General features: G+C 36.4%; 2 protein-coding genes across 2 annotated transcripts; one reads left to right on the forward strand and one right to left on the reverse strand.

Annotated features, from left to right (window-relative positions):
• Positions 1-2362: 2362 nt before the first annotated feature.
• Positions 2363-20873, reverse strand: LOC144454008 (uncharacterized). The gene is made up of 12 exons (XM_078145404.1): positions 20707-20873; positions 13713-13841; positions 13259-13327; positions 12368-12560; positions 11731-12119; positions 11027-11124; positions 10739-10874; positions 9873-10236; positions 9352-9452; positions 8911-9018; positions 8049-8229; positions 2363-7642 (listed from the first exon to the last, which is right to left on the reverse strand). The coding sequence occupies exons 1-12, from the start codon at positions 20734-20736 to the stop codon at positions 5160-5162; spliced, it is 4281 nt and encodes a 1426-aa protein (XP_078001530.1). The 5' UTR covers positions 20737-20873; the 3' UTR covers positions 2363-5159.
• Positions 20874-22655: 1782 nt separating this feature from the next.
• Positions 22656-25375, forward strand: LOC144433342 (glycoprotein endo-alpha-1,2-mannosidase-like). Its single transcript, XM_078121647.1, has 3 exons — positions 22656-23391; positions 23903-24012; positions 24656-25375. Exons 1-3 carry the CDS (start codon positions 22656-22658, stop codon positions 25373-25375), a joined length of 1566 nt encoding a protein of 521 aa, XP_077977773.1.
• Positions 25376-26855: the final 1480 nt, after the last annotated feature.

Consider the following 26855-nt stretch of genomic DNA (forward strand, 5'->3'; position numbering starts at 1 on the left):
GTACAAACACCCCCCCCCCCCCCCATATATATAGAGGATTAACAGCCATCATTGTTAGATTAGGATAACCATGAAGGGGAGGGGTGTTAAAAACTTCTGATAGAACTACAGAAAAATTTAGTCTTGTTCCAAAATCTAAGACACAGTGATTCAAACATTGGCATTCACATATATATAAAGGAAGAGTAGAGTTTGAAAGCTGTGTGCCAGCATTATGCATGTCAAACTGTAGCATACAAAAAACTGCTAAAAAAATGCGGCTGGTTTTCAAATCCACTGTACCAAACCCACTCCCATAATGCTATCAATCTCTATTCATTCATTTTCAAACTGAATTTTGTGTTTTTCTTATTGACACATTTGATGAGGAAATCCTTATAATTGTGAGTTACTAGTACATGGAATTAGCGGAGTATTTAAATGAACAGGCCTTGTATCACTATGTATCAAGTCTAACTTAGTGCCACTGAATGTACAGCAGGTTATCTCTGTATCTATCAAGGTTTTAGTCTACAAAGACCACAATTGAATGTGTAACAGTGAATGTCACAAAATCTAATACGCGTATATTATACAAAAATGTAGCATGTTCAGGTTTGGTTGCTAGGCAACAATAACATTTGATGTGATCAACACATGACATATATATTATAGCATGTTCAGTTTTGGTTGATATGCGACAATAACATCTGATGTGGTCAACACACAACGTACATAGTTTAAAAGTGAAATTATACAAAAGATGTTATGCAAAACAGATTTGAAGTGCGTGCGTCATGTTTAAATTTGATGGTGTGGAAGCAGTTGGATATGTGACCTTTAGTTATATATACATTCATTTTACAATATATTTGTAAATCAAAGCAAAGTTTTTTGAAGCTTTAAAAACATCTATTGACTTAATCTCTTCTATATTAATCAAAATCATGGAACTACTTTCATACACAAATGATTATACCATTTTTTTTTTTTTGTTTTTTTTTTTACAGATTTTAGACTTTAGTAGAATAGGAATAGAAATCAATATTTCTGATGTGGATCCAAACATTTCTAACTTTTTTTTGTTAATATACAACCATTCCAGTAGGTTTAAAAATATTTAAATACAAGAAAAAAAGTGTGTGTAGCGTACTGTAAACCTAGATATTTTCGCCACTAGAAAATTTTGTGATTTTATAGTCTTCAACGAGTTCTCTAATTTTTACTAATTACCATGCACAAAGACAATTTAGTCACTACTTATTTTTTTTTGCATTTTCTTTTTCTAGTGAAGTTAGTGAAAATAAGTCAAGCAAAATTTTCCAGTTTTACATCCACAAGCAATGTGGATGTATTTAAAAGTGACAACTATTTAGCCAGTTGATTTGTGGAACATAGTACTCTGGCCTTGAGGTTTGCATTACCAGAATACTCCCCCCCCCCCCCCCTTTTTTTTTTCTGGCATGTTTGTAATGGAATAGGGGTCTTGCAATGTCACAGCAAATACTTGAGACATATCGCAAAGGTATAATCCACTACAATAATATCAAAGTACATCTATAAATGTTTTGTTTTTTTTATTAACAATGCTGTATGGTCCAGATAAACACCCAATGTTTCCAGCATTTTGTCACATTTCATTCAATGTGTTATGAGACTAAACAAGTACATTGATCAATAGATTTCATAGATTCTAAATTATCAAGGTTGTTTTTTGTCTTTTTTGCCTCGTGTAATTTGAAAAAAAAATCATGGCATCCTATTGGCAGTTTTGCCACTGTGACACTCGGTGTCATATTGAACGCATGTGATCAAATGTATGCGAACAATTTTTCATATAGCTGATTCTGTCATGCAAGTTTTTAAATTCAGATTTTCAAAATGACATTTGCTTGCTTACTTCCTTGGTAACAATGTGCCAAACATCGCAGACACAATGGTATCAATGGGTTTAATTGTCAGATCCAGTAATCTGCTGAAAACATTGGGATCGCCACAAGACTGAAAAACCCACCTCTGAAAAGCTGTCTTGCACAAGTAGGCTGTACCGTACGGTAGATGCTACGCTATATACAAGTTACACGCCATACACTTGAAGTCAACTTACCCACATGGCAACTGACCTGGGTAAAGTGAATTATTAGTAATGACAAAGTACAATAGTTAGTTAGTTGAAGAACTGAAGAACAGAAATGCAAACATTATATGGTGGCTAGTAACATCATAATACACCAAAGGTATACCCACATATCTTGTGATTCCCATAGGCTGACCCCTAAATGAGACTGACCCTCCCCCTCCCACCTTGTCCATACATGAACACCATGTGGAAAACCTAGTAAGTCTTACGACCCCCCCCCCCCCCCACTGTATTATATGACAAGTGATGAAAATGAGAATCTCTCTTCCCTCCCTGTTCATTACACCAACAAAATAATCTATTGTTCATCTGCTTTACACAACTGTTATTGTCTGTCGTCCAGAAGCCAACATTGTATTTTATACCCAGTATAGTTCGTTAGTTTACACACTTGATACTCCCAGGTGTTCTGGAAGTTCAAATGTTTCATCAATACAAGTTTATAAATGAAGCTCATTTACAAACCAGAACCACCCAGAGCTTGAATCACTTTGAGTAAGCTACTAATCACAAAATATCTTTTGATTCTAAAAACAGTGTAGAACTGCAAATACTGTAATACTAAAAGAATAGACATACAAAAATTAAAATAATGTACTTGGTAACAACGGTACACACTGAAACATTGGTTCCTGTGTGTTTGCCTGGTTATCTTTCCTATTCTATCACCATTACCCCAACCTATAAAATAGTCCTCTGGAGAGACCTGCAGTCTCCCAAATAACAACTCTCTCCTTGCAGGAAGCAGAATATTTCAGGTGTGTCCTTCAAGAGTCCATGGCAACAGGTTTGCAGGTAGACATGAAATCAACCAAAATGCAACAACCCAAGGAAACAACTGATAAACAGTAGCAAGAAAGTGAAATGCACAGTGGGCCTATTTGGACCACTATGCCTACTTACACACTTGTTTTCTACATTGTGTCTTTTTCTTTGCTTCTACAGTTACTTCAGTGTCTGCCTGCACCATGACAGCAGCATATCTTTACATTGTAAATTCCCTTTAAGTTTTCTATTTGGAGTAGGCTCTCTCTGCCTATATTTGGGGGCTGTGATTTATCACACACAAAGTTCATCTTGTTTGGTACTGCTATACAAATTGACAACAAGATCTTTTCTTTTGGGTGTTGGGACTGGTCTAAGTTGATAGGGCACTTCACTTTGCATCTGTCTTGGTTTCTGCCATGCCAACTGAAGTATGTCTTTCCTATGTATATTACTAACCCTCTATAAAGTACAGGCTATTTACCGTTAGTTGATCTCATTCACTGATTATGGCTAGTAACACTATAACATACAAAACATCTACCGTCTGATCCAGTGGTCCTCATGGGCTAACACAACCCCCCTTCAGGATGGTATTTCTTAACTTTGTAGATTTATTTGCCAATCTTGTGTAGAATGCACTTAGCATTTTGTCTGGGCCTTACTCTGTGATTACCTTATTGTCACCCTCCAAACCTTTAGTATGGTTTTGCTCATCCTATTTTTGGCTTTTATAATGCTTAGTTTATCGTAATGCTGTCTTCCGCTATTGTATAGTACAATGTATTCTATTTACAGTTCTCTTGGCAAGCACTTGGGTATATGACTATATCTATCGATAGGACATATTGTAGGTATTGTTTCCATGACAACGGACAAATTTTTTATCTTATCTCTATTTTAACAGAAACACTTTGTTTATACAGAACAACTTTTTGAATTTTTGTTAGATTATATCATTTGGAGATTACTAGTATGCAAAAAGGAACTTTGTTTAGTATTCATTTTGTTAATAACTTTTTGCAATAAAGAGGGGTGACATTACTTATAACCTGAAATAATTCTACTTTCTAGCTGGCATGGCAGGATAAAGTTAAGGACAAGATGCCTTTAAAATCTCATCACTTTACAATATATGACTTTGATGGTGGCTTGTTTTAAAATGTTTTTACAGTGTTTGAATAGATCCATGATACCAAGCGGTTTATCAAATTGTTCTTCATACAGTAAACAATATGCAACACAAGGCCACATTACTGTGACAATTGAATCAATCTAAATGATATCAAGCATGAACCACATTTTAAGATCTGCATTAACCATAAAAAGACTAATACTATGGTAAGACTATATTCTGCTTTATGTGTGCAAAGGTGGTATGTTAATAATATCTAGACTATGCCAGTTATCGGAGTACTTTAACAGGAAATCTATAGAAATTCAACAAGGTTTAGCAATCTTTGATACCTTGGCTTTCACCTAAGCAAAACCAGTCTTTTTTCAACAGATGAAATATCAAAACCTTAGCAAATAATGGTCTTTTTCATCGCGTCAAATTTTGGTTTGACGTGCACATGTAATTTCACCAACTTGTTCTTTCATTTATCAACACTTTTTTTCATTCATCAAGGATTTCTTTTTCATTTGTTATGACTGCGTTTCTTTCACTTTTACGGAATCATTATAGTATAAAATGTCTAGTTCTGAACTCTCTATTTTCTTTTCAGTAAGGCTTCACTTATTTACCCACTCTTTGAAAAAAATTGCTTTTTGAAATGAAAAAAATTTTGATAAACTTGAAATGATCACGGATCCATCACATTCAAAATAACTTTCTGTAAGAACAGAGGTTGACACTAACAAATCAACAGATTTTCCATTCAGATTTTGTTTGAGGCCACCACCAAACTCTACATTGCAAACATTCCTCTACAAGTACCTCTTCTCCTGTATGCCACTGTCACAACAGGTTTACAAAAATAAAAACTTGTAAAAATTTATTTCCTGTTCAATCTCTTGGATTTGTGCCATTATCTGTCAACACTTTAAAAAAAAAAGAACAATCCTTCGTCATATTGCAACTTTCACCGTCACACAACAAGTACGTACACTATCATATGAATGCCACATTATAACCAATCTCCAGCTTGGAAAAAAATCCAGGCAGCTAAGTAGCTTGTTTAAAAAGTTGAAAGAACAATTGCTTCTTTCCAACGAACATGGGAATGCATATACAGAAATACAGCAGTTTATTTGGTATGTAAATGGGACACAGCTATGTTGATGCCTGCTCAGTTGGAGCTTCTGATTCAACACTGTCCATGTTCTCTGTAGGTTTCTCATCATTTACTTCAGTACTTTCTAATGGAAGTAGTTGCACTTTTCCTTCATTTGTGTTTTCTACTTTAGTGTCACATGCTATGTCATCTCCCTGAGAATAATTAGCTTCAATGTTTTCGTTTTGTGCTTGGGTTTTGTTTTCATCATCTTTTGTGTGATTTATAGTTGGGGGTTCAATGGTCTCCTCACTGGGGGTGTCTATTGGCTGATTACTTGGGGAGCCCACTTTCATATTATTATTTGTTTCTTTCATACTTGGCTCTTCCATCTCAATACGTTTAGGTTCAGGTTCAGGTTCAGCTTCAGCTTCAGGTTGAGCATGAGGTTGAGGTTGTGGTTGTGGTTCATTTTGAGCTTCAGGTTTAGGCTCAGGCTCAGGCTCAGCTGTTGTAACATTTGTTGGTTCTTTTTCTTGTGAGGATTCTTCACGTATATTGTCTTTTTCTTGGTGTTTATCTTTACTATCATCACTATGGTGTCGGTCCCTGTCACTCCTATGCCAGTCCTTGGTCTGATCTCTGCCCCATCTACGATCTTCTCTGTCTCTATCTCTCCGATCATCCCTTTCTCTATCTCTATCTCTATCACGGTCTCTACCCCTATCACGGTCCCTGTCGCGATCCTTTTCTCGGTCGCGCTCATAGTCACGGTCTCTATCACGATCACGAAAGTCTCTATCTCTCCTATCAGGACCACGACTATCTCTCCAGGAAACATTTTTGTTTTCTTGTCGGTCAAATCCCCGATCTCTCCATTCCCTCCGTTCAGGCATACTAAATCCTCGACTATCTCGCATATCCCTATCACGAGGAAATTGTTCAAAACCTTCCCTATCCCTATCGCGTCCTCTTTCACGGTCAAAGGAACTCCATTTGTCTTGTAGCAACCCTCTTGGTTGAGGCCTGTCTTTTCCCGGTTGTCCCCACCTGTCTCTATCCTTTGGAAACATTCTACCCATTCCTTCACTTCGATCACTGGCAAATTTGTCCTGAAATTCATTTGAATCAAAGTCATTGTCATCACTTACAGAAAGTCTTCTTTCATCGACATCTCTAGAAGCAGAAAACTGGTCTCTGTTATTTGGTTGTAAATGAGCACTAAGAACTTGAGCAACACTTGGCCCATCACCTTGAGGCAAAGGTGTCCTTAAACTGCCACTTATATTTCCTGATCCTCTGAAGCCAGGCAATGGATACTGCACTGCACTCTGAAGAGTATTAGGACCTCTTGGTAAATTTTGTTGGTTGCCTTGATTCAGTGGTGGTGCCAGCCCAGGCATACGTTGACCGAGTGGCATAGCCATCATGCCTGGACGCATTCCAGCTTGTGGCATCTGTCCAAGTATACTAGGCATCTGGTTCATGTTTTGTTGGGTTGCTTGGCCCTGCCTGGGTATACTAATGCTCATCAAATGAGGTATTGGTCCTCCAGCGCTAGCAACCATGGCCAGCGCAGCTCTTGTCATTCCAGCAGCTCCAAGCAGTGGCATTCTTTGCATTCCCTGTTGATTGACTGTATTCATGGCCTGAGCTGTTGAATTTGCCGGGTTCTGGTTCTGAAGTTGTGAAGTCACTGGTACTGTCATAGCACTACCATCTGGGTTGTTGATATTCATCTGAGCTGGTCTCACACCTATTCCCATTCCTAATCTTGCCCCCATCTGGTTCATAAGTGATACAGGTATGAAAGGCATTCTTTGACCTTGCATTGCAGATGTTGCCATGGTTGTAACAGGCAGTTTTTGCCCTGGTACAGTTGGAAAACCTGAAGAAGCAGGGGGATTTGATTGGTCGAGATCTGGCTTCATAGGTCCAGTGCTACCACTACCAGCCATGTGACTCAGTATCTGTTGTTGTGTTAGCTGTAGTTGAGTTGGTTTGCTTGGATTGTTGGATGGGTTTTGGTTACTTTGTTCTTCAGCTGGCTGCTCCCCAATTTTCTCTGAACCTTGTTTTTCATTGCCTCTTTGTGTTGTTGGAAGCTGATTATGTTGAGTGGTAGCTTGAGTGGGAGCAGTGATAGGTCTTTGTGGCATCTGTCCTAGAATACTAGGAGGTGGCACATTCATTGGATGTTGTGCAGGATTGAAACCTGGCATACCATATGGAGGTGGTGGTACTGCTGGATTGAACCCAGGAAATGGTGGAAACGGTACTCTTGGTGGATACGCTGGAGGTGGTACCATTACAGGGCCTGGTGTCACAGTGGGTGCAACTGCTGGCATTGAGTGTGGAGTAAGATTAGTAGTTTGGGCTGGGGTTGAACTCGGTGTAAGTACTGGGGTTCCTTGGTCTGTCATAGGGGTACCCTGGTGACTAGCAGTATTGGCAGCAACCATAGCCAGAAGATCCTCCTGTGTCATTCTTGCCAAATCTTTTTTCTCATCAGACTGTTTACTATTTGCATCTCCATCTTCACCTACAGTTGCAGAGAGAGAGAGAGAGAGAGAGAGAGAGAGAGAGAGAGAGAGAGAGAGAGAGAGAGAGAGAGAGATGAATGTTAGTATTGTCAAACAAGATATTTTGATATTTGCATCATCCTATTAATTTACAAATAGTTGTATTTAATCATATCAACTCCACTTCTGTGACATTATTCTCAACAGTTTAACACTATCACTGTTATACTCTCCGAATTCAGCATATACTGCACAGCTGTAAATATCAAATTGGTTCAAATTTTTTTCAACCGTAGCCTTGTCTTACAATTATATTAGTGACAGTGATACATACATCCATTACTATATGAAGAAGTTATATCTTTGTTATAAATGTATTTATTTATATCCGGGTGTTAAAATTAACAATGTTATGTAACTCCTCACCTGTTCTCATATCTAGTTCTGGTGGCAGTGTCTCACTATCAATCATTCCTCCTTCAGCAAGAGCCTCCAAATCAACTCCCTTTGGTAGTTTCTCCCAGGGTATGTAAGTTACACCCAAATCAACATCCCAATAATTCTTGTATGTGTGACCCTTGGTTCCTTTACTTGTGGCCCATGTCATCTGTTAATTAACAATACAGTTTTAACGAACCTATCCAAGTTGCTTTCTTTTTGCTGTCGGTTATAAATTGGTATGGCTGTATACAACACCTATCTTTTGCAATTATGACCAATTCTACTGTAATTGGTTTTATAAAGAAAAATTGCCACATTCTACAACAAAAACAGTGGGAGAATGACAACATAAATTGCGTACAGGGTCAGGTAACCCCACTCCCATTCTAAGGTAGTAAATCCATTCATTTTTGTCAACAACAATATGCCAAATTTGCAAACGATGAATTCTTCATAAATTTTCCCTGATTGCAATACCTACAAAGACTAATCTGATATATTATACATTACACCATGCAGGAGCCATTTAGAGCAAAAAATATGGAATATATACACTGGTTGTTCTACGTCATTACAATGCGTGTCTACGTCACTGGTTCCGCTGAGTTTGAAATATAAGTCAAAATGTTCAAATTAACATACTGGTTTTTCTTTTATATTACTGGTGCTGGTATAATTATGTTATTCTCCAATAATTTTTCTTCATTCAGTCGGAAGATACTCGAGATCTAAGGGTTGTCACTACTCATCTAGCGGCTCGTTGTGACAACCCCTTAGGTCACGAGTATTTTCCTTGGCTGAACGAAGAAAAATATTGGGGAATAACATCTAATGATGTATTATATACCTTGATTGTATTGCCATGTAACCTTAGATTCTTCAATTTCTGCAATGCCCTGTATGCATCTTGTCTATGAACCATACAGACGAATGCACAGCCTCTTGGTGGAATCATCTGAAATACACAAAGAATCTTTTAGAGATTCACTTAACTCAAATGTTTGTTAGAGAGAGTAATGATGGCTTAATGGTTCTGCAACTGTGCCAGACAAGGGATGACTGATAGAAACTGGTGGCCACGAGGTTGTGACAATGTGTGAATTACATGGCAAACATAATGCTATACTTTTGACTAGCATTCTTCAATGTCACTAAACAAATATGTCATATACCTTTTGATAAAGTGGTGATGATTTTAGTTTTCATTAGTTTCATGTTCAATTTTACTATGAAAACACTTTTAGTTACTAGTTGGACAATGAAAGTAATGACATGGAAAGGTTCTTACATCAATGGATTGTATTTGACCATACTCTTCAAACGTATCTTGAATCTCTTTCTCACTGGTAGACTTTGTTAGATGTCCTAGCCATATCGTGGTTGAACAGACTGCAATGATAGAGAGTGTTACTACTTAGCAACATAGACAGAGGAGAGTGCTGTCATAAATGTATTACCTCTCATAAAGGGGATGTCTGTCTGTCTGTGTGGTGTGTGTCTGTCTGTGTCATCATTTTCTCTAAAATGGCCGAGTTAATTGACATGAAAATTGGTACACATCTTCCTTGTGACAAAAGGATGATCTTCAACGGTATTGGTAAATATTCAATGAAATATTAATGAGGTAATTAACAAGATAGCAAACTGTAGTTAAAAATCATTTTGTACAATCACGCAATTTCACATACAAGGAACAACCACACACTCACTTTCATACGGGTATACAACAATGTTATTGGTATTGCACTGTAGTACAAACATCACTAATATATGAGTGCATTGGTACAAGTAATCAATAAGGTTACTTACCACTAAGCTGTTTAGATTTGATTGGTGGCAAACCCTTCTTTTGTCTCTCTTTTTCCCTTTCTCTTTCCTTTCGTCTCTCCTTATGTCTTGGTGACCGTGACCTAGACCTAGATCTTGACCTCTTTCTCCTTGAGCGACTTCTTGACCTTGAACGAGATCTCCGCCTCCGACGACGTGGTGATCGTGACCTAGACCGAGACTTGGATCGTCTCCTTGGAGATCTTGACCTGCGTCTCTTCTCCACTTTGTTCTCATCCCCACTGTCTTTCCTCCAGGGTTCTATCTCATCTTTTGTTGATGTCACAGATGGCTCATCCAAATCCATACCTTCTGGCTGTGAAAATGATTGACTTGCTTCTTGTTGCTGGGAAACAATGAATTAAATAAATAAATTTATTCTAGTCATTCAATTTAGTCCTCTTTCTCCAAAGGTGATCTTTGTAAACAAATAATCAGTAGTTGGATGAAATTGGATTAAGCACCACATATTCATTCTCTCTTAAATCTTTGGTAGAGTAAGGATAATGCAATGAAAGTGTTCATAAGTCTCTTACATTTTACTTGTCAAATGTTACACAATAAACTATTCCTATTTTCAAGACAAGTTTTGTATTGGGTACATTTCACCCCAGACTGTTACCTGACATGTTCAGATGAACATTTGGCATCAGACAAGGACAATTTTCAACACTACATAGTTGACCATTTCATTTTCATGATTTGTAAGTTGCATATGACCCCTATTTAGTGAAACCTGACCTAAGACTGTAAGTACATTGCATTACATGACTTATCATAATTATTGTCTAGTGACACATCCCTTTCTATTAGGTGTCATGTCATTTCTTTGACTCCATGATACTTACCTGTACTGCAAGCTGACTGAGCTGTTCTTGTTGTTGTAGCAACCTTTGTTTCAGCTGATCCTGCAAGCTCTGATGTTGACTTTCACCCTGTTTCAGAGACTGAGTCAGCTTCTGTATTAGGTCAGCACTAGGGAAACTAAAAATACCATTTGAACAGTCACTAACAATTCACATGAAAAGAGAGGTGAAATTCTAAATTTCACAGACTGGCAGAATAGAGATGGGTTCTAGACATGCAAAACTAGATGTGCTACAAGTTACAAACTATACCTGACATAAAGCACTTACCTTCCTGGTGGCTGAACAGGAGGTGGTGTTTGTTTGGTGTCCATTACCTTGTCTAGAGTATCATCATCTTCATCACCATAATCAAAATCCAATAATGCCTATGAGAGAACATTGCATTAATGGAATAATAATAATAATAATAATAATAAACTTTATTCGTCCAAATAAATTCGGAAATTTGTTGAATGGTCACCACAAGAGCAGCGCCCTAGTGTCCTAGTGTTGAAGAAGCAGGAGGAAACTGGAGTACCGGAGAAATCCTGCGTTGTTCAGCAGGGTCAAACTGAGCATCACTCTTCTCACATGCAGACCTGGTTAAATTTTTAATCAAACCCAGCCAACACCTTGTGGGTTCAAACCATCATAACAGACTTGATCATACTCGAAATTTATCAATTCCATACTTTTATAAATATATGAAAATAAATTTGATTGATATTGCTATTGTCATTATCATTCCTACTAGGACTTTATTAATGGTTGAGCAATATCTACAGTATCTCTTTCAACAACATTTATACAATTTTTCTTTGGATTATTCTTTTCATTTCATGGTCAACTCCTTACTCATCTGAACCAATTATAACTAATATCTATAACAATTCCATTAATTTTGGGGATGGTCTAAAATGCTGGATACCTTGAAACAATGTTTTGCCAGGCAGTCATTAGAGAAACAGGTTTCCCTGAATGTAGCGGCTTACCTTGTTGAAACCAGATGGTTTACTGTCAGTATCTGAACCACCACTGCCAGGTTTGGTGACAGCAGCTGCAGTAGCAGCAGCAAGTGAAGCACTTAGTGCTTGTATCTGAGCCATAAAGGAATTATCTAACTGTGGTGCTGTCTTTGGTGTAGGTTGGGTTTGTTTCTGAATCTGTTGCTGCAACACCTGCAGTTGTTGCAGAGTCTGCTGCTGTTGGTGTTGTGCCTCCTGGGTTTGTTGTATGAGATGCTGCAGTGAAGCCATGGTTGGAGAAGAATTACTCTTTTGTTTTGGGATTTCTGGTGGAATGGTTGTCCAGCCAGTCATGCCAACATTTTCAATTTTGACCTCCTCAGGTTCTACTTTTACCGGGGCTCCTGTATTCTGTCCTGAAAAGTGACAAAAGTAAACATATATTATTAAAACCAGTATGCCAAATATAACAATTTTCAGAATCAAAACTAAAGAAAGTGACTTTTGAATAAAATTTTTGAGGCCTGAGGCAACAATCATTTGTGCCAAGTGACCAAACATATTATTGTTATTACATATCGTATCAGACTACAAGTAAATGTAATAGTGTAAGTGACTTTGTTGTAAATGGAGGTTATTTATAATTACAAACAGCTGAATTTACCTGCCAATTCTGGATTCGCCATGTCAAGTAAAGGTTGTATGATATCAGCAGTGAAGACTCCATTTTTCTGCCATAGGTTCAACACCCTAACCACTTTGGCTTTGTCATCTGGTGGACACTTGAATAATTGTTGAAAAGTTGCTGTGACATTCTTGGCAAATCTTGGTGCAAAGACATCTTTGTCAGACCCAAACTATAAATATCAACAATACAGGCAAGGTTACAAATATTTCATTTATGACTTTTATTACATGTCACCTGTCTCCACCAACCTCGCCTTTTGATTCGTTGAGAGACCTGCAGAGATACATTGTATGCCAAATTACTGTTTGCCCAACTGTTTAAAACCTGGTTGTATCATGTCGTCATTGCAATTCTCCCTGCAAACAAACCTCAGACATAACCAACAATCCACTTATAAGACAACCAAAGTTAGGTGTACACTGTACAAAATATTATCACTGTATACCCTTAAGCAATTTTTCAAATTTGAGTTTCATGTCAGAGGTCGACTGTCAGCAATTCAATTCACATCTTACAACTCAAGGTCATTTTTGTGATATAACAACTCTCCATTATTATGGGGAAAAATGACCTCTAGCAACAAGACATGGAATGGTATTTTGTAAATAACACACGTATAAATGCCAGTACAGCCTGCGTACTTTCTTGATATAATGTCAGAAATGTTCATATTACTTGAAATTATCTTCAAAGCTCAGAGCTACACCGATTACAAAGCCGACACTTACAAGTATTATAACAAGTCCACAACATAATTATTTTACCATGGTACATGTACTTCAGCCATACTCATGGAGATAACATAAAATACAGTAAGATATAAATGTAGACTATTTTAATTTTGAAAGTTATGATGTACATATTTACCTGATGTCTTGATTGTCGTACGATTGAATCAATGACATACAGACCAGGAACCTTGTATTCCGGACGACACTGTAAAACAAAACAATCATCATTATAACACTCACACACCAGGTTGAACATGTTCGAACAAAAACATGGTGTTTATGCCGACTCATTATACATTACAACAACTTACGCCTATGTCATTGCTTCTGCAATGCTCAAAACCAGTCAAACCATTCAAAATCATTATTTTTCCTCATTTTTCTTAAGGAAGTATAATCATATTATTCCTCAACATTTTCTTCATTGAACCAGAATGTACTCGTGCATCATGACCTAAGGGTTTTGTCATGTTTCATAACATGACTAGCAATGATAAGGCTCCTTAGGTCACTCACATTTGCCTTGGCTGAACATAGATAAGTAATTTGGGAATACTATCTAATTACTTGTAAATTTGAACATGACTTACCTTTTGAATAAACTTTTCCACACTTTGTACTACATGTTTGTAGAATTTAATGGCTTTAATGGCAGACTTTGTTACAGTTGTCATCTTGGCCCTGGAGATTGGTGGCTTGCACTCGTAGATGCTGGACAGCTGTAGAAATAAAGAAAGGTGTTAAGGTTACTATCAGTATCAGTAAAATTTCTGGATACTATTACAACACATAAGGTACTTTCATACTTGGTCCATAGCATCATGGACAGTCACATACATGTTAATCCTTAATGACATGATGCTCCTCCTCCTTCATAAACCCCACAATCTTTTAATATACACATTTATCTTTATGGATGCCTTCACACATAGCTGGGTTACTTTACTTTGTAGATGATGTGTGTTACCTTGTTTTGTTTTTGTTGTTGTATTGTGCACATTTGCTTTAGGGCCCCTGGGAAGATTAGGCTGGCCATGTCACCCTTTTTCTTTTTGAAATAAAAGTCATCATTATTATTATTATTATTATTATTATTATATTATTTTCTACATACATAATTAATCTACTTATAGCTTATAGGAGTCTTTCTTGAACTTCTTTTCTTTCTTTTCTGAAAGTCAATTTTTCTGTTTGATTGTCCTGTCTTTTTTCCCTTTGCATCTTTTTTGTGGGAGACATTTTGACATTGTGTACAAGTAACGTATGAGGGAATTATATATATTCCTGTTTGTGTTCTCTGCAAAATTTTGCCTGCTTATGATTTTCTACAGCAATCAATTTAAGTTTTTTTTTATTTTTGTTTCTACGAACTTCATCAACATTCAGATCGAACTTGCATACAATGTATGGATGAATAGTGCATCTTGTGATTTGATGTTCCCAGCATGTTTACAATTATTATGTATTGTATTTTGTTCTATGACACTTTTCTCATAATTATCCTTGTCTTTGCCTATCCTTACATGATATTTTGCAATGGCAGTCATTGTCTACATTCAATATGAGAGTATACCTGTACTTGAAGTTGATCATGAACTTGTATTGCACATCACATGATGGCTATTACATTTTTTTGTACGTTTCTCACTGTCAACTCAAAGACTGAATGTAATTTTCCAAGATGTCATTTGTGTTAAGGATGAATGAACTGACAAAGTTAAAATCAAATGTACATGTAAGTTCAGTATTTTAAAGCTAAGGTGGCTATTTGCTGTTTTTTTTTATCTGACATGTACTTCTCCAATTATTCGTATGGAAAGGCAGACAAGAAACAGATTATCAATGGGTTTGTTCCAAGGTGTTAACAGGCGGTTTACAAACGCAAACATCATCTCAGGTAGGCTGCAAGGGTTTCATTTGTTCCAAACATACGCCAAAAGTTACCAAATGACACGCGAGTTACTCTTCGAGAACCATCAATGTTTGTATTCTATAGTAATACTACATCACTGGTAAAGGTCAAATGTCCGAATGCTTAATCTTTGAATGGAATCGAAATTTTTTGCAAAAACAGTTTGAAAATCGAGCAAGATTTAGTTGAGTTATTGCCTTTTAAAACTTACTTGTTAGGAATGACCAAATTTATGATTATATAATGAGCATATTTGAGTGAAAAATGCAGACACACGGAAAAAGTTACGCATTCTACGACAAAATCTGGTGATACGATAGGTCAAGTTGTGTTCTATGGCTCTGTAGGAAGTCACGCTCTGGGATTTTCGTCCTACCCACTGGGATTTTTGTCAGAAAAATAGATGCTTCATTCCGTAGTCGTAACATTTCCAACGTTTACATGAGGGTTTATGCAGCTTGTGTGTGTACTTTGACATGGTGATGAATTTACATCTAGTGTCTATTGCTGTGATTGTTGTACATGTATTTTAGCAAGGGAGTATGAAAAGCAGGCATGAGATAGTCAACACAAAACCCATTGGAAGAGGGCCCTGTTGCTTATCTGGGGGAAAGTACGAACCATCCCAATTTTTTTCTTTGTAATACAAACTATGATTTGCCTGTTATGGGCGTGGTCTTGTTGCTAAATAGGACTATTTTTGGAATGTCTATCCATTTGTTTATTAATCAAGTTTGTTTTTATCTTTGCAATACACACTGTCAATTAGCTATTACTATGGGTATGGTCTTGTTGCTAGACATATTTGCATACTTTTTTTTGTATGTTTATCCATTTCCCTATTAATCTCTGTTGCAGACTTTGCAGTATATATCATCATTTGACTTTTGTTATAGGCGTGGTCTTGTTGCTATGCATACTTGCATACATTTCTTGAATAATCATTCACTAGCCTATTAATCGCTGTCAACTTTGCACTACACACCATCAATTGTCTCTTACTATATAGGCGTACATGGAGTCTTGTTGCTAGGCATAATTGCCTATATTTTTTCAATGTTTATTCACTTGCCTATTACTCCCTTTTGTTATCTTTGCAATATTATTTGGCTGTTGCTATGGGCATGGTCTTGTTGCTTGGCATATCTGCATACATATTTTAATCTTTATTCATTTGCCTACCCATTCCTGTTGCTATCTTTGTCATATAAATCATTTGACTGTTGCTATGGGCATGGTCTTGTTGCTAGGCATATTTGAATACATATTTTAATTTTTATTCACTTGCCTACCCATTCCTGTTGTTACCTTTGTCATATACATCATTTGACTGTTGCTATGGGCATGGTCTTGTTGCTAGGAATATTTACATACATTTTTGAAAGTTTATTCACTTGCCTATTAATTCTATTATCTTTGCATTATGCATCATTAGTTGGCTGTTGCTAAGGATGTGGTCTTCTTGTCTTCACATTAACATATCCATCCCTGTTATCTTTTGTAATATACATGTCTGTTGCGAAGGGCATTGTCATGGTTGCTAGGGCCAGTTGTGTCAAAATGTTTTGAACAGTATCTGTAGAATAACATCTACAGAAACATTTAAACCAAATTTCAGCTCCATGTACTTTTCAAGACATACATTTTTGACCAAAATTGAATTTTATTTACCTCATTTGCATATCACTGATAAGATCATGCTATGAACAGTTCTTAATCTACACACCTTTAGGAACATTCCCCTCAAATTTACGACCAAACTGCCAAATAGGTTTTGGAATTTAAGTTTTCTCTCCCACAAATCAAGTTTTTTGACCTAAAATACACATTTCTAATGTGATCAATTTCCATCTACACACCCCAAGTAATATTCCCACAAAATACCAAGGCAAATGGTCTGGCAGTTTTTGAGTTTAAGTCGTTTACACACACATTTCAGAATGCCTATAACACTACTGACACTCAGTTCAACTTCAGTTGTTTACTATTTCCTTTATTAGTTTGGTAATAAAAAATACTTCAAAACAAATTTCTGATTGATTTTAACCCTTTGCGGCCGGCAGGCGCCTGAGGGCGTACTTCACCCTAGACTCCGTTGCAGCCGACAGGCGCCTAAAGGCGTATGTATGCAATGCAACCTTTGACTCGAACGTATGATGTCATTGTTCGTTATAGGGGGGTATTAGTAATTCAATTGCCTAGAAATTGCCGCCAAAAGTCCATTGATATGTATATTGCTGTTTACCATAACACGACGAAGAGGTCAACGGTCAAAATTCGTAGTTCACGGAAAATTTATCAATGAAAATCTAAATATGGCGACCGAAGTAAACAACGAACTGTCAGTGGGTGACATGATCGCTGATATTTTTTATTCTTCATCTGATTCTGACTCAGAATTTGAGGGATTTACACCGTCTGACATAGAGGATGACGTATCATTAGCCAGGTTAGTTCGACGTTACTCAGATGACGAGGCAGAATTAGATATGTCACCCGATGACAGCGACTCCAGTAGTAGTGATAGTACGTAGTGACGACGACTCGATCGAGTGGTCGCGCGACATAACTGATGTTGATGACTTTGAATTTAACGAAAATTCAGGAATAAATTTTGATTTCAATGATAAATCAGCGAAAGATGTTTTTGATTGTTTTTTCACTCCGGAACTTATGACCAAAATAGTAACTGAAACTAACCGCTACGCTGATCAATGTCGTCGTGATCCAAACAACCGGAAGTCTGCGTGGGAAGGTATATCCGTCGATCATCTTGAAGTGTTTTTAGGTCTAACTTTAGCGATGGGATTAGTTGACAAGAAGGGGTCGTTCAAGGAGTATTGGTCTGAATATTGGCTAACGCAGACCCCTGCTTTTGGAAAACATATGCCTCGTGACATGTACTGTCAAATCTTAAGATATCTACATTTTGTTGACAATGAAGCCCTACCCACTGATCGAAATGACCCTAATTTTGACAAACTTCAGAAAATAAAACCTGTAATTGATGTCGTTGTCAGAAAGTTTAGAGAAGTGTATACTCCCGAGAGACAACTAGCTTTAGATGAGACCATGATCAAGTTTAAAGGAAGGTTAGGAATTAAACAGTATATAAAGAACAAACCCAATAGGAAAGATACTAAGTACATTTGTGGATCATGTAAAGTTAGAATGTGCCCAACGATATCATTATATGACTGATTACCAGTATAATGATCCGGAGTGTGCAGGTAGAGATTTAGCTAGGAAAAGGAGGAAACTGTAGAGTAGGGTAATTGCAGGGAAAAAACAGAGTAGGGGTGAGTAAAATAAACTTTATTCATAGTTTTGGATGGATTTTATTTTAAAAAAGCAGTGAGTAAGAAGAATAATCAATAATATCATTTGCATAACAATATGCTAATTTGCATAACAATACACTTTGATACACTGTAACATGTTAACTTTACATAAACCACATTTAAGTTGGGTCAGTTGTCATAGAAACAAAGTCCTAAGCATATGAAAGTTATAATGTTTTGACAAGTAAGTCTCTAAAATTTATTCAGGCCCTAGGGGGTCCTGTATAGGGCCACCTATACAGGAAGTAAAGGGTTAAGTTAAATACCATTTCTATTTCATAAATTCAAAATCACTCATTCATGCCTTGTAAACAATCTTTGTTGCATACTAAAAGAGTCACTCTCATCTTCCTGCAATTCAGAGTGACCATCTCCAAGGTCTGACCTTGCTATTGGAGTTCTTGTGACTAGTGTTTTCAATGCTGACAAATACCAAATCAAACTTATTTATCAGGCTGATATTTTTAGTCCCTTGAAGGAGGGACTATTACAATGGGCGCCAAAACAGTTAGTACAAAGACAAGACATCACAGACTTCTTGGCGAAAGAAAAACAGGGTGATAGCAACACCCCCATGACAAAGAAAAGATTTTTAATTGTCTTTCAAAAATCAAAGTACCGCTTGTGTATGCGTATACATCACGTATGTGATAATAAACAAAAACAAATCACAATAGAGCAGTTGAAAAATGTCTGTGACACATATCAAAGGAGAATGTGATCGGCTACCTTTGAGACTCAGTGCCAGATTAATCCACAAAGTAACAAGATTTTCCCATGATTTTCTAAAATTAGCTGCTTTATGATTTTGTAGCACATCATGTTCGATTTGTTAGTCCTCAACAAACTTCAATCTAATGGTGATGTACTCATGTACTTCGTTTTCATATGTAAATATACATGCCAAAATGTGCTTTTTCCGAATGGTTCCGATTGTGCTTATAGGAGTCCGATTGTGTGAGGTTTATCACTGAACACATACAAATATATTTGGGCATGACGAAGTTGATCTGAGCGATTTTCAAAACTATCGGTAACGTCAAATGAAAGTACATAATATTCACATCAGTTTTGTCTGTTGCAGTGAAGCAGCCAGTGGTGATCAAATGCACCAGATACGATGTCATTGTTCCTTATTTTAGGGCATGTTCTCTGATTTTTCAAGTGTATCAGTCATCTCATGTAAATTTGGACAGTGAAAAATGTGTCACCAACAGTTAAGTTTCACTTAATCAAATTTTTTGTAGCCAGCTATGTTTCCCATCAAAATCATGGTAAAATATATGGAAATTTAAACATTTTACCTAATGGAGAATATATTGTTATATAAAATTAATAAGGCAATAATCTGACACTACACTATCTATCCACTGATGCTATTGAAATCATCAACAATGACAAACAAATAATGTAAACTATAAGAATGTTGTGACTGGCAAGTAGCAAGGTCAATGAACCAAAAGAATAATTTCTGTGTCAAAAGACTACCCAAACAAACCCACATTTTTCAATAAAAATTCAATTTTGCTAAATGGCATAGCACAAGTTTGGATTGCACATGATAAATAAAACATTTGTACAAGATACTATTAATATAGATACAGAACTTACAGAGTCACAATGTAATAATAATATTGATCAGAGGACATGTGATATTTTAATTTTCATCAATCATGATTTTTCTTTGATATGGGGTGTGATTATCAAGCCAGTCACATCATGCATTTGATTCAGAGATAATTACTAAGATTTATTGCATCATGAAAACTTCTTGTTATTGTTAGAAGTGTCAATGCAAAATATTGTGCAAGTAAATAGGATATATTATATCTCACAGGGAGTCATGGTACTTGTACAATGTACATGTATGACTATGATCGAGGAAATCATTATTCAGATGGCCAAGTGAACAATACTGTTCCAAAACAGTAATTAAAATAAGAGGAATATTTAGCTTTTTAATAAAGTGATCACACCAATAATTCAAGAATGGCCATCCCATTCAATTTCGTGAATAGTTTCACTGTCATTTCCAATTCCATAATGCCATTGCTACATAAATGCTATCCATCCATTGACACACGTTTCTTGTCACATGACAAAAACGACTTTCAGTTTGACTTATTTACCCCGTATTTTCCTTTTTCGCTATCATTGCGGCGACTACGCAATTACAATATACGTCGGCACCCAAAACATTACACTTTTAGTTATGATTTCAATCGTTGTTTCGATTTAAAATCGCAAACACAAGTCCCTGTAACACAACGCGAAAGATGTCGCGTCGATGATGTGGTGAGCTCGCCTCCTCTGATGAACTCGTCTACCTACCTCATTGTTGAATGTTCTCACAGCGTCCATGGTGCATCGGTTAGTTCTGTTTATTCTATAGAGATGATAGTCTCAGAATAAGTATCTGAAACCCATGCGAGGTACGATATATCAACGAAAACTCCTTTTCTGAAGCGAAGAAGTTTCCACACGAAGAACGTGATAAAGATGGCGTGCAGGCCGAATAACCCATAATATGTACCATAAGCGTACAATGGAGATTTCCATTGGTCTAGCGTGCTAGTGATTCCTTAATTTCACCAATCAGAAGCGTCGACTCGTTTCACAGCGTTTATTGGAGACGCATTGCATTACCCACAATGCCCAGTTTTCAGTTTTAAAATGGCTGCGCCCTTTGACAGTTTCCGGTGTTACGTGTGAATCCGAACCAATGATGTGAGCCACTTTCATAAAAAAAAAAAACCACGTCTTGATTTAAATTATTTCTTGACTCACTGATATTCAGGTATGTTGTACAAGTGTATGAAACCTGCAAACTCGCATATCTAATTCATTTTCTTGATTGATCGATCATAACTCTCACGCCCCTTTCAGATCTGTTTACATAACATGACACTATATTTACATTACTCGGCCTGCTTGCATACGGAGTAATTTTGGACGCGATTCTGACAATTGTCTCTACCTTCGAGTCAGTGACATAGACCCGTGCACCGTCCGCAAGCAGGACTAGTACATTACGTACTAACTAACGTCATTAGGCAGTTCATGGAGGTGGAAACATACACAGGTACTCGAATCAATGTGTAGAAAAAAAATGTATTGTATATAAATAAGACTTATTTACATACATATCTTTTTTTTTAAATCATACACATTGATTCGAGTACCTGTGGAAACATACATGTAGTCCTTCCTACATGTCCCATGGTCAGCTGCACAGGTACTCGAATCAATCTGTACTGTATGATTTTTTTAAAAGTCTTATTTACTATACATATTTTTTTTAAATTAAAATTCATACAGATTGATTCGAGTACCTGTGGTCAGCTGCAACCACCCAGCAATCGTCGAGACGTTGTGTGTGACTGTGGAAATGACATCGTTACCGATTTTATAAGAATATCGCCAATCCCTATAATAACGTCATTGTTCTGTATTAGGACCGTCATAGACAAGAATAAAACCTTTTGTTATTTTTTTTCTTTGAATCATAGACATATGTTTGAATGTTTCATGTTTTTTTCCCCAAATGATTGAAATAAATTGTACGACCGTCCTAACCAACTTACACACAAACTCAACAACGGTGTATCCAATATGGTGTATGCTCACATATGCTAACTTTTGTTTTGGTGTATTGAAAAATTACGAAAATGTCGATTCTTTGTCATTCCCTTTCTAGCCGTTTCAGCACCGGGTCATTTCGACCCTAGATGTTTCAGCACTACTTTGGGTGTGGATTTTTCAACAAAGTCTCTGACCCCTCATCTTTAAAACCCAAAACAGGTTGACCTCTCCCCTCCTCCCCATCACTTATTTCTAAACCATGATGACCCCCCCCCCCCCATATCATATTCACTTGCCAGGTATTTCATTGGGGCTCAGTGATGGGACTGTTTGACCATCATGTCTCACATATCAAATACTTAACAAGACAGCACCATCATGTATTAGCAACTGTCTTGTGGGTGGGTAGTATTATTTAATTACTATTGTAGGGACACAAAACACTCACAAATAGAAGTGTAAAATGGAAATTGTCTTGATTTGATAATAAATAAAATTTGTTAACTTGTTTTCACAGCTTGAATACTGACCCAAGTGAAAACAGCTGATATGAGAAGATGAAACAGTAAAGGCCTTACATGAATGCTTGGATTGGCATGTCCCTAGATTTCTAAGCATACTCTTGCAAGGAGCAAGAATGTAGTACCTACATCTAATATTGACCCTATCTTTTTGGTTATAAACCATAGATTTGCGGAATGGCCAGACTTCTAAGGGTGCAAAAGATTTTCATTGTACTCATTTTATCCTGCTTTACGTTTGGATGTATCTTCACCATTATTAGTGTAACCAGTATCGATCAGCTTGGACCTCTGTTTGGTGAACATCCAGACAAACTGTCAAAATGGACATCAAATAACCAACATAAAGGAGCATCGAAAGATATAGATAACAAGTTAAAATTTGATAACCAACATGATGCACTGCAACATATTAATGATGCAGCCGGCGGACATCCTAAAGTTGCAGCTGGATCGAAAAATAAGAAAAAAAGTGAAGATAACCAACATGATGCAGTACACAATGTTGATGAGGAAGCTGGTGCTCTTCCTAAAGTTGCAGCTGGAATGCAAATGACACAAAAAAGTAAAGATGAGAGGAAACCAGTTCTTCCTATAGTTAAACAAGATAGTGTCCATGTTGAAAATGTTGATAAGATTCCTGAATTGTTGGGATATCCAGAAGTCAATTACAATGTACATGTGTTTTACTATCCTTGGTATGGAAATCCCAAAAATGATGGAAAATACATCCATTGGAATCATGGATATATAGAACACTGGAATAAAAGAGAAGCACAGAGATGGCCAGTTGGTCGGCATCAACCACCCAATGATATTGGGGCTAATTTTTACCCAGAATTGGGATGTTATAGCTCAAAGGATAAATATGTCATTGATAATCACATGCAACAAATCAGATCTGCAGGAATAGGTAGGATGTACATGATTATTCTGTTCCACATTTTAATGTCAAATAATTCATTGCAGTTTTCTCTAATGCCTTACCATGGAGGTAAATTGACCTGCAATGCCTTACTAAGACTAAGAGGCTTGCACTGCCAATAAATGGAAAGGACAAATTAAATAAGCATTATTCTACATTGCTGGTAACCACACCACATATTTTAAGTTTGTAGAGGGGCAATGACATTGTGCTGGCATGACTTGAGAAATTAATAACAACATATATACTGTTCTTTAGTGTCTTATAAGCCCAGTGGACTGGATGTGGTAACTCTTTAATTTATATGGTACACATATTTATATTGAACGAAATGTTCACTTGGTAAGCCCACATAGGACACGTAAATAAAACAAACAAACAAACATGTTGACTTTACATCTGCTGATCGGTATACATGTTTTAATCTCTTTACATTTGTTTGTAAGTCGTCATTTCTAACTTTTTCTATCTGATTATTTTGTTATTTTCATACATGTAGGTGTGGTGGTTGTATCTTGGTATCCGAATAGTAGATCTGATGCTGAAGGCATTCCTAGTGATTCTTTGATGCCATCACTGTTGGATGCTGCACATAAATATCAACTTAAGGTAAACACTGGCATTCAAATATTCCATACGTAATATATCATACATGTAAATCATTAGAACCATTATAAATACACTGCCTATAAGCATGTCATTTCTGAGTTCAATATGTACATATATATTATGCTATAACGTGTATATTGTATACTGACACTGAGTCTAGACATACAAGTATAGAGTGCTGTCAAATCTATGCAGTGCGCCCTCAACCTAAACCATGCTCTAAAACCTTGTCATATCCACATGGTAATCTGGAAGGTACACCATGGCAGGGCGCCCTTGCACATCGGTCAACTCCTTTTACATAGCTAAGCTTCCATGTAAATCTTTTTGAATGCAATTATTTGTTTTGACACACATTGTTTGTGAGTAGCCTTCATATATATACAGTCAGTGATGGCACTTTGATCATTTACAATACTGTAGACATTGTTGTAGACGAAGATATGTTGTGTTGCCTTACATTCAACCCACACTCCACACTGACCGGCCTGCTCTAACAATAGGTTGACTGATGTGTGAGGGTGCCTCGTCATGCCTTACTTACAGACTAACTTTGTTGTAGTGCCACCAATGAATGTATCATCATACAGTCTACTTTGTAACAACTAACCATGAGTTGATGTTATTTTGTGTTCATCCCAAGGTTGCTGTACACAGTGAGCCATACAAGGAACGTGATGACAGTATGCTTCATGATGATATGAAATATCTCATTACTACATACGGAAAACATCCGGCATTCTACAAGTATGAATGGAAAGGAAAACAACTGCCACTGATCTATGTGTATGATTCCTACCTGACTAAGTCTACACTATGGAAAAGACTGCTTAAACCGGATGGAGCACATAGCATCCGAGGAACCGACTATGATGCTGTATTTATTGCCCTTCTGGTGGAATTAAAACACAAGACTGATATTGTAAGTAGTGGTTTTGATGGTTTCTATACCTATTTTGCAACCAGTGGATTCACCTATGGTTCTACCTACCAACACTGGGATGAGCTGTCCAAATTTGCCAAACATTCAGGTCTACTCTTCATACCTAGCTTGGGACCTGGTTACATCGATACTAGTATTCGGCCATGGAATGCACAAAATAAACGTCAGCGCCTGAACGGACAGTATTATGAAAATGCTTTCAAACAGGCATTGGATGTGAACCCAGCAATAGTGTCAATTACTTCATTCAATGAATGGCATGAAGGAACCCAAATAGAGAAAGCAGTGCCAAAGAAGACAATTTCATTCACTTACTTGGATTACAAACCTTATGAACCTGACTACTATTTAAAACTAACCAGGAAATGGGTTGACAATTTCACTGAAAAACAAAGAAACAAGAAAAGAGCTTTCATTTAGTGTATCTGTGCAAACATACACATGTATATTGTGTATACTATTTCACACTGTATTGTGTATACTATTGTACACTGTATTGTGTATACTAGTGTACACTGTATTGTGTATACTATTGTACACTGTATTGTGTATACTATTTTACACTGTATTGTGTATACTATTTTACACTGTATTGTGTATACTATTTTACACTGTATTGTGTATACTATTTTACACTTTATTGTGTATACTGTTTTACACTGTATTGTGTATACTATTTTACACTGTATTGTGTATACTATTGTACACTGTATTGTGTATACTATTGTACACTGTATTGTGTATACTGTTGTACACTGTATTGTGTATACTATTTTACACTGTATTGTGTATACTATTGTACACTGTATTGTGTATACTGTTGTACACTATATTGTGTATACTATTTTACATTGTATACTATTTTACACTGTATTGTGTATACTATGGTACACTGTATTGTGTATACTATTTTACACTGTATTGTGTATACTATTTTACACTGCATTGTGTATACTATGGTACACTGTATTGTGTATAATATTGTACACTGTATTGTGTATAATATTGTTCACTGTATTGTGTATACTATTTTACACTGTATTGTGTATACTATTTTACACTGTATTGTGTATACTATTTTACACTGTATTGTGTATACTATTTGACATTGTATTGTGTATACTATTTTACACTGTATTGTGTATACTATTTTACACTGTATTGTGTATACTATTTTACACTGTATTGTGTATACTATTTTACACTGTATTGTGTATACTGTTTTACACTGTATTGTGTATACTATTTTACACTGTATTGTGTATACTATTGTACACTGTATTGTGTATACTATTGTACACTGTATTGTGTATACTGTTGTACACTGTATTGTGTATACTATTTTACACTGTATTGTGTATACTATTGTACACTGTATTGTGTATACTGTTGTACACTGTATTGTGTATACTATTTTACACTGTATACTATTTTACACTGTATTGTGTATACTATTTTACACTGTATTGTGTATACTATGGTACACTGTATTGTGTATACTATTTTACACTGTATTGTGTATACTATTTTACACTGCATTGTGTATACTATGGTACACTGTATTGTGTATAATATTGTACACTGTATTGTGTATAATATTGTTCACTGTATTGTGTATACTATTTTACACTGTATTGTGTATACTATTTTACACTGTATTGTGTATACTATTGTACACTGTATTGTGTATACTATTTGACATTGTATTGTGTATACTATTTTACACTGTATTGTGTATACTGTTGTACACTGTACTGCGTATACTGTTGTACACTGTATTGTGTATACTATTTTACACTGTATTGTGTATACTATTTTACACTGTATTGCGTATACTGTTGTACACTGTATTGTGTATACTATTTTACACTGTATTGTGTATACTGTTGTACACTGTATT

Source organism: Glandiceps talaboti, chromosome 3, assembly GCF_964340395.1.
Source record: "Glandiceps talaboti chromosome 3, keGlaTala1.1, whole genome shotgun sequence".
NCBI classification, from domain to species: domain Eukaryota; kingdom Metazoa; phylum Hemichordata; class Enteropneusta; family Spengelidae; genus Glandiceps; species Glandiceps talaboti.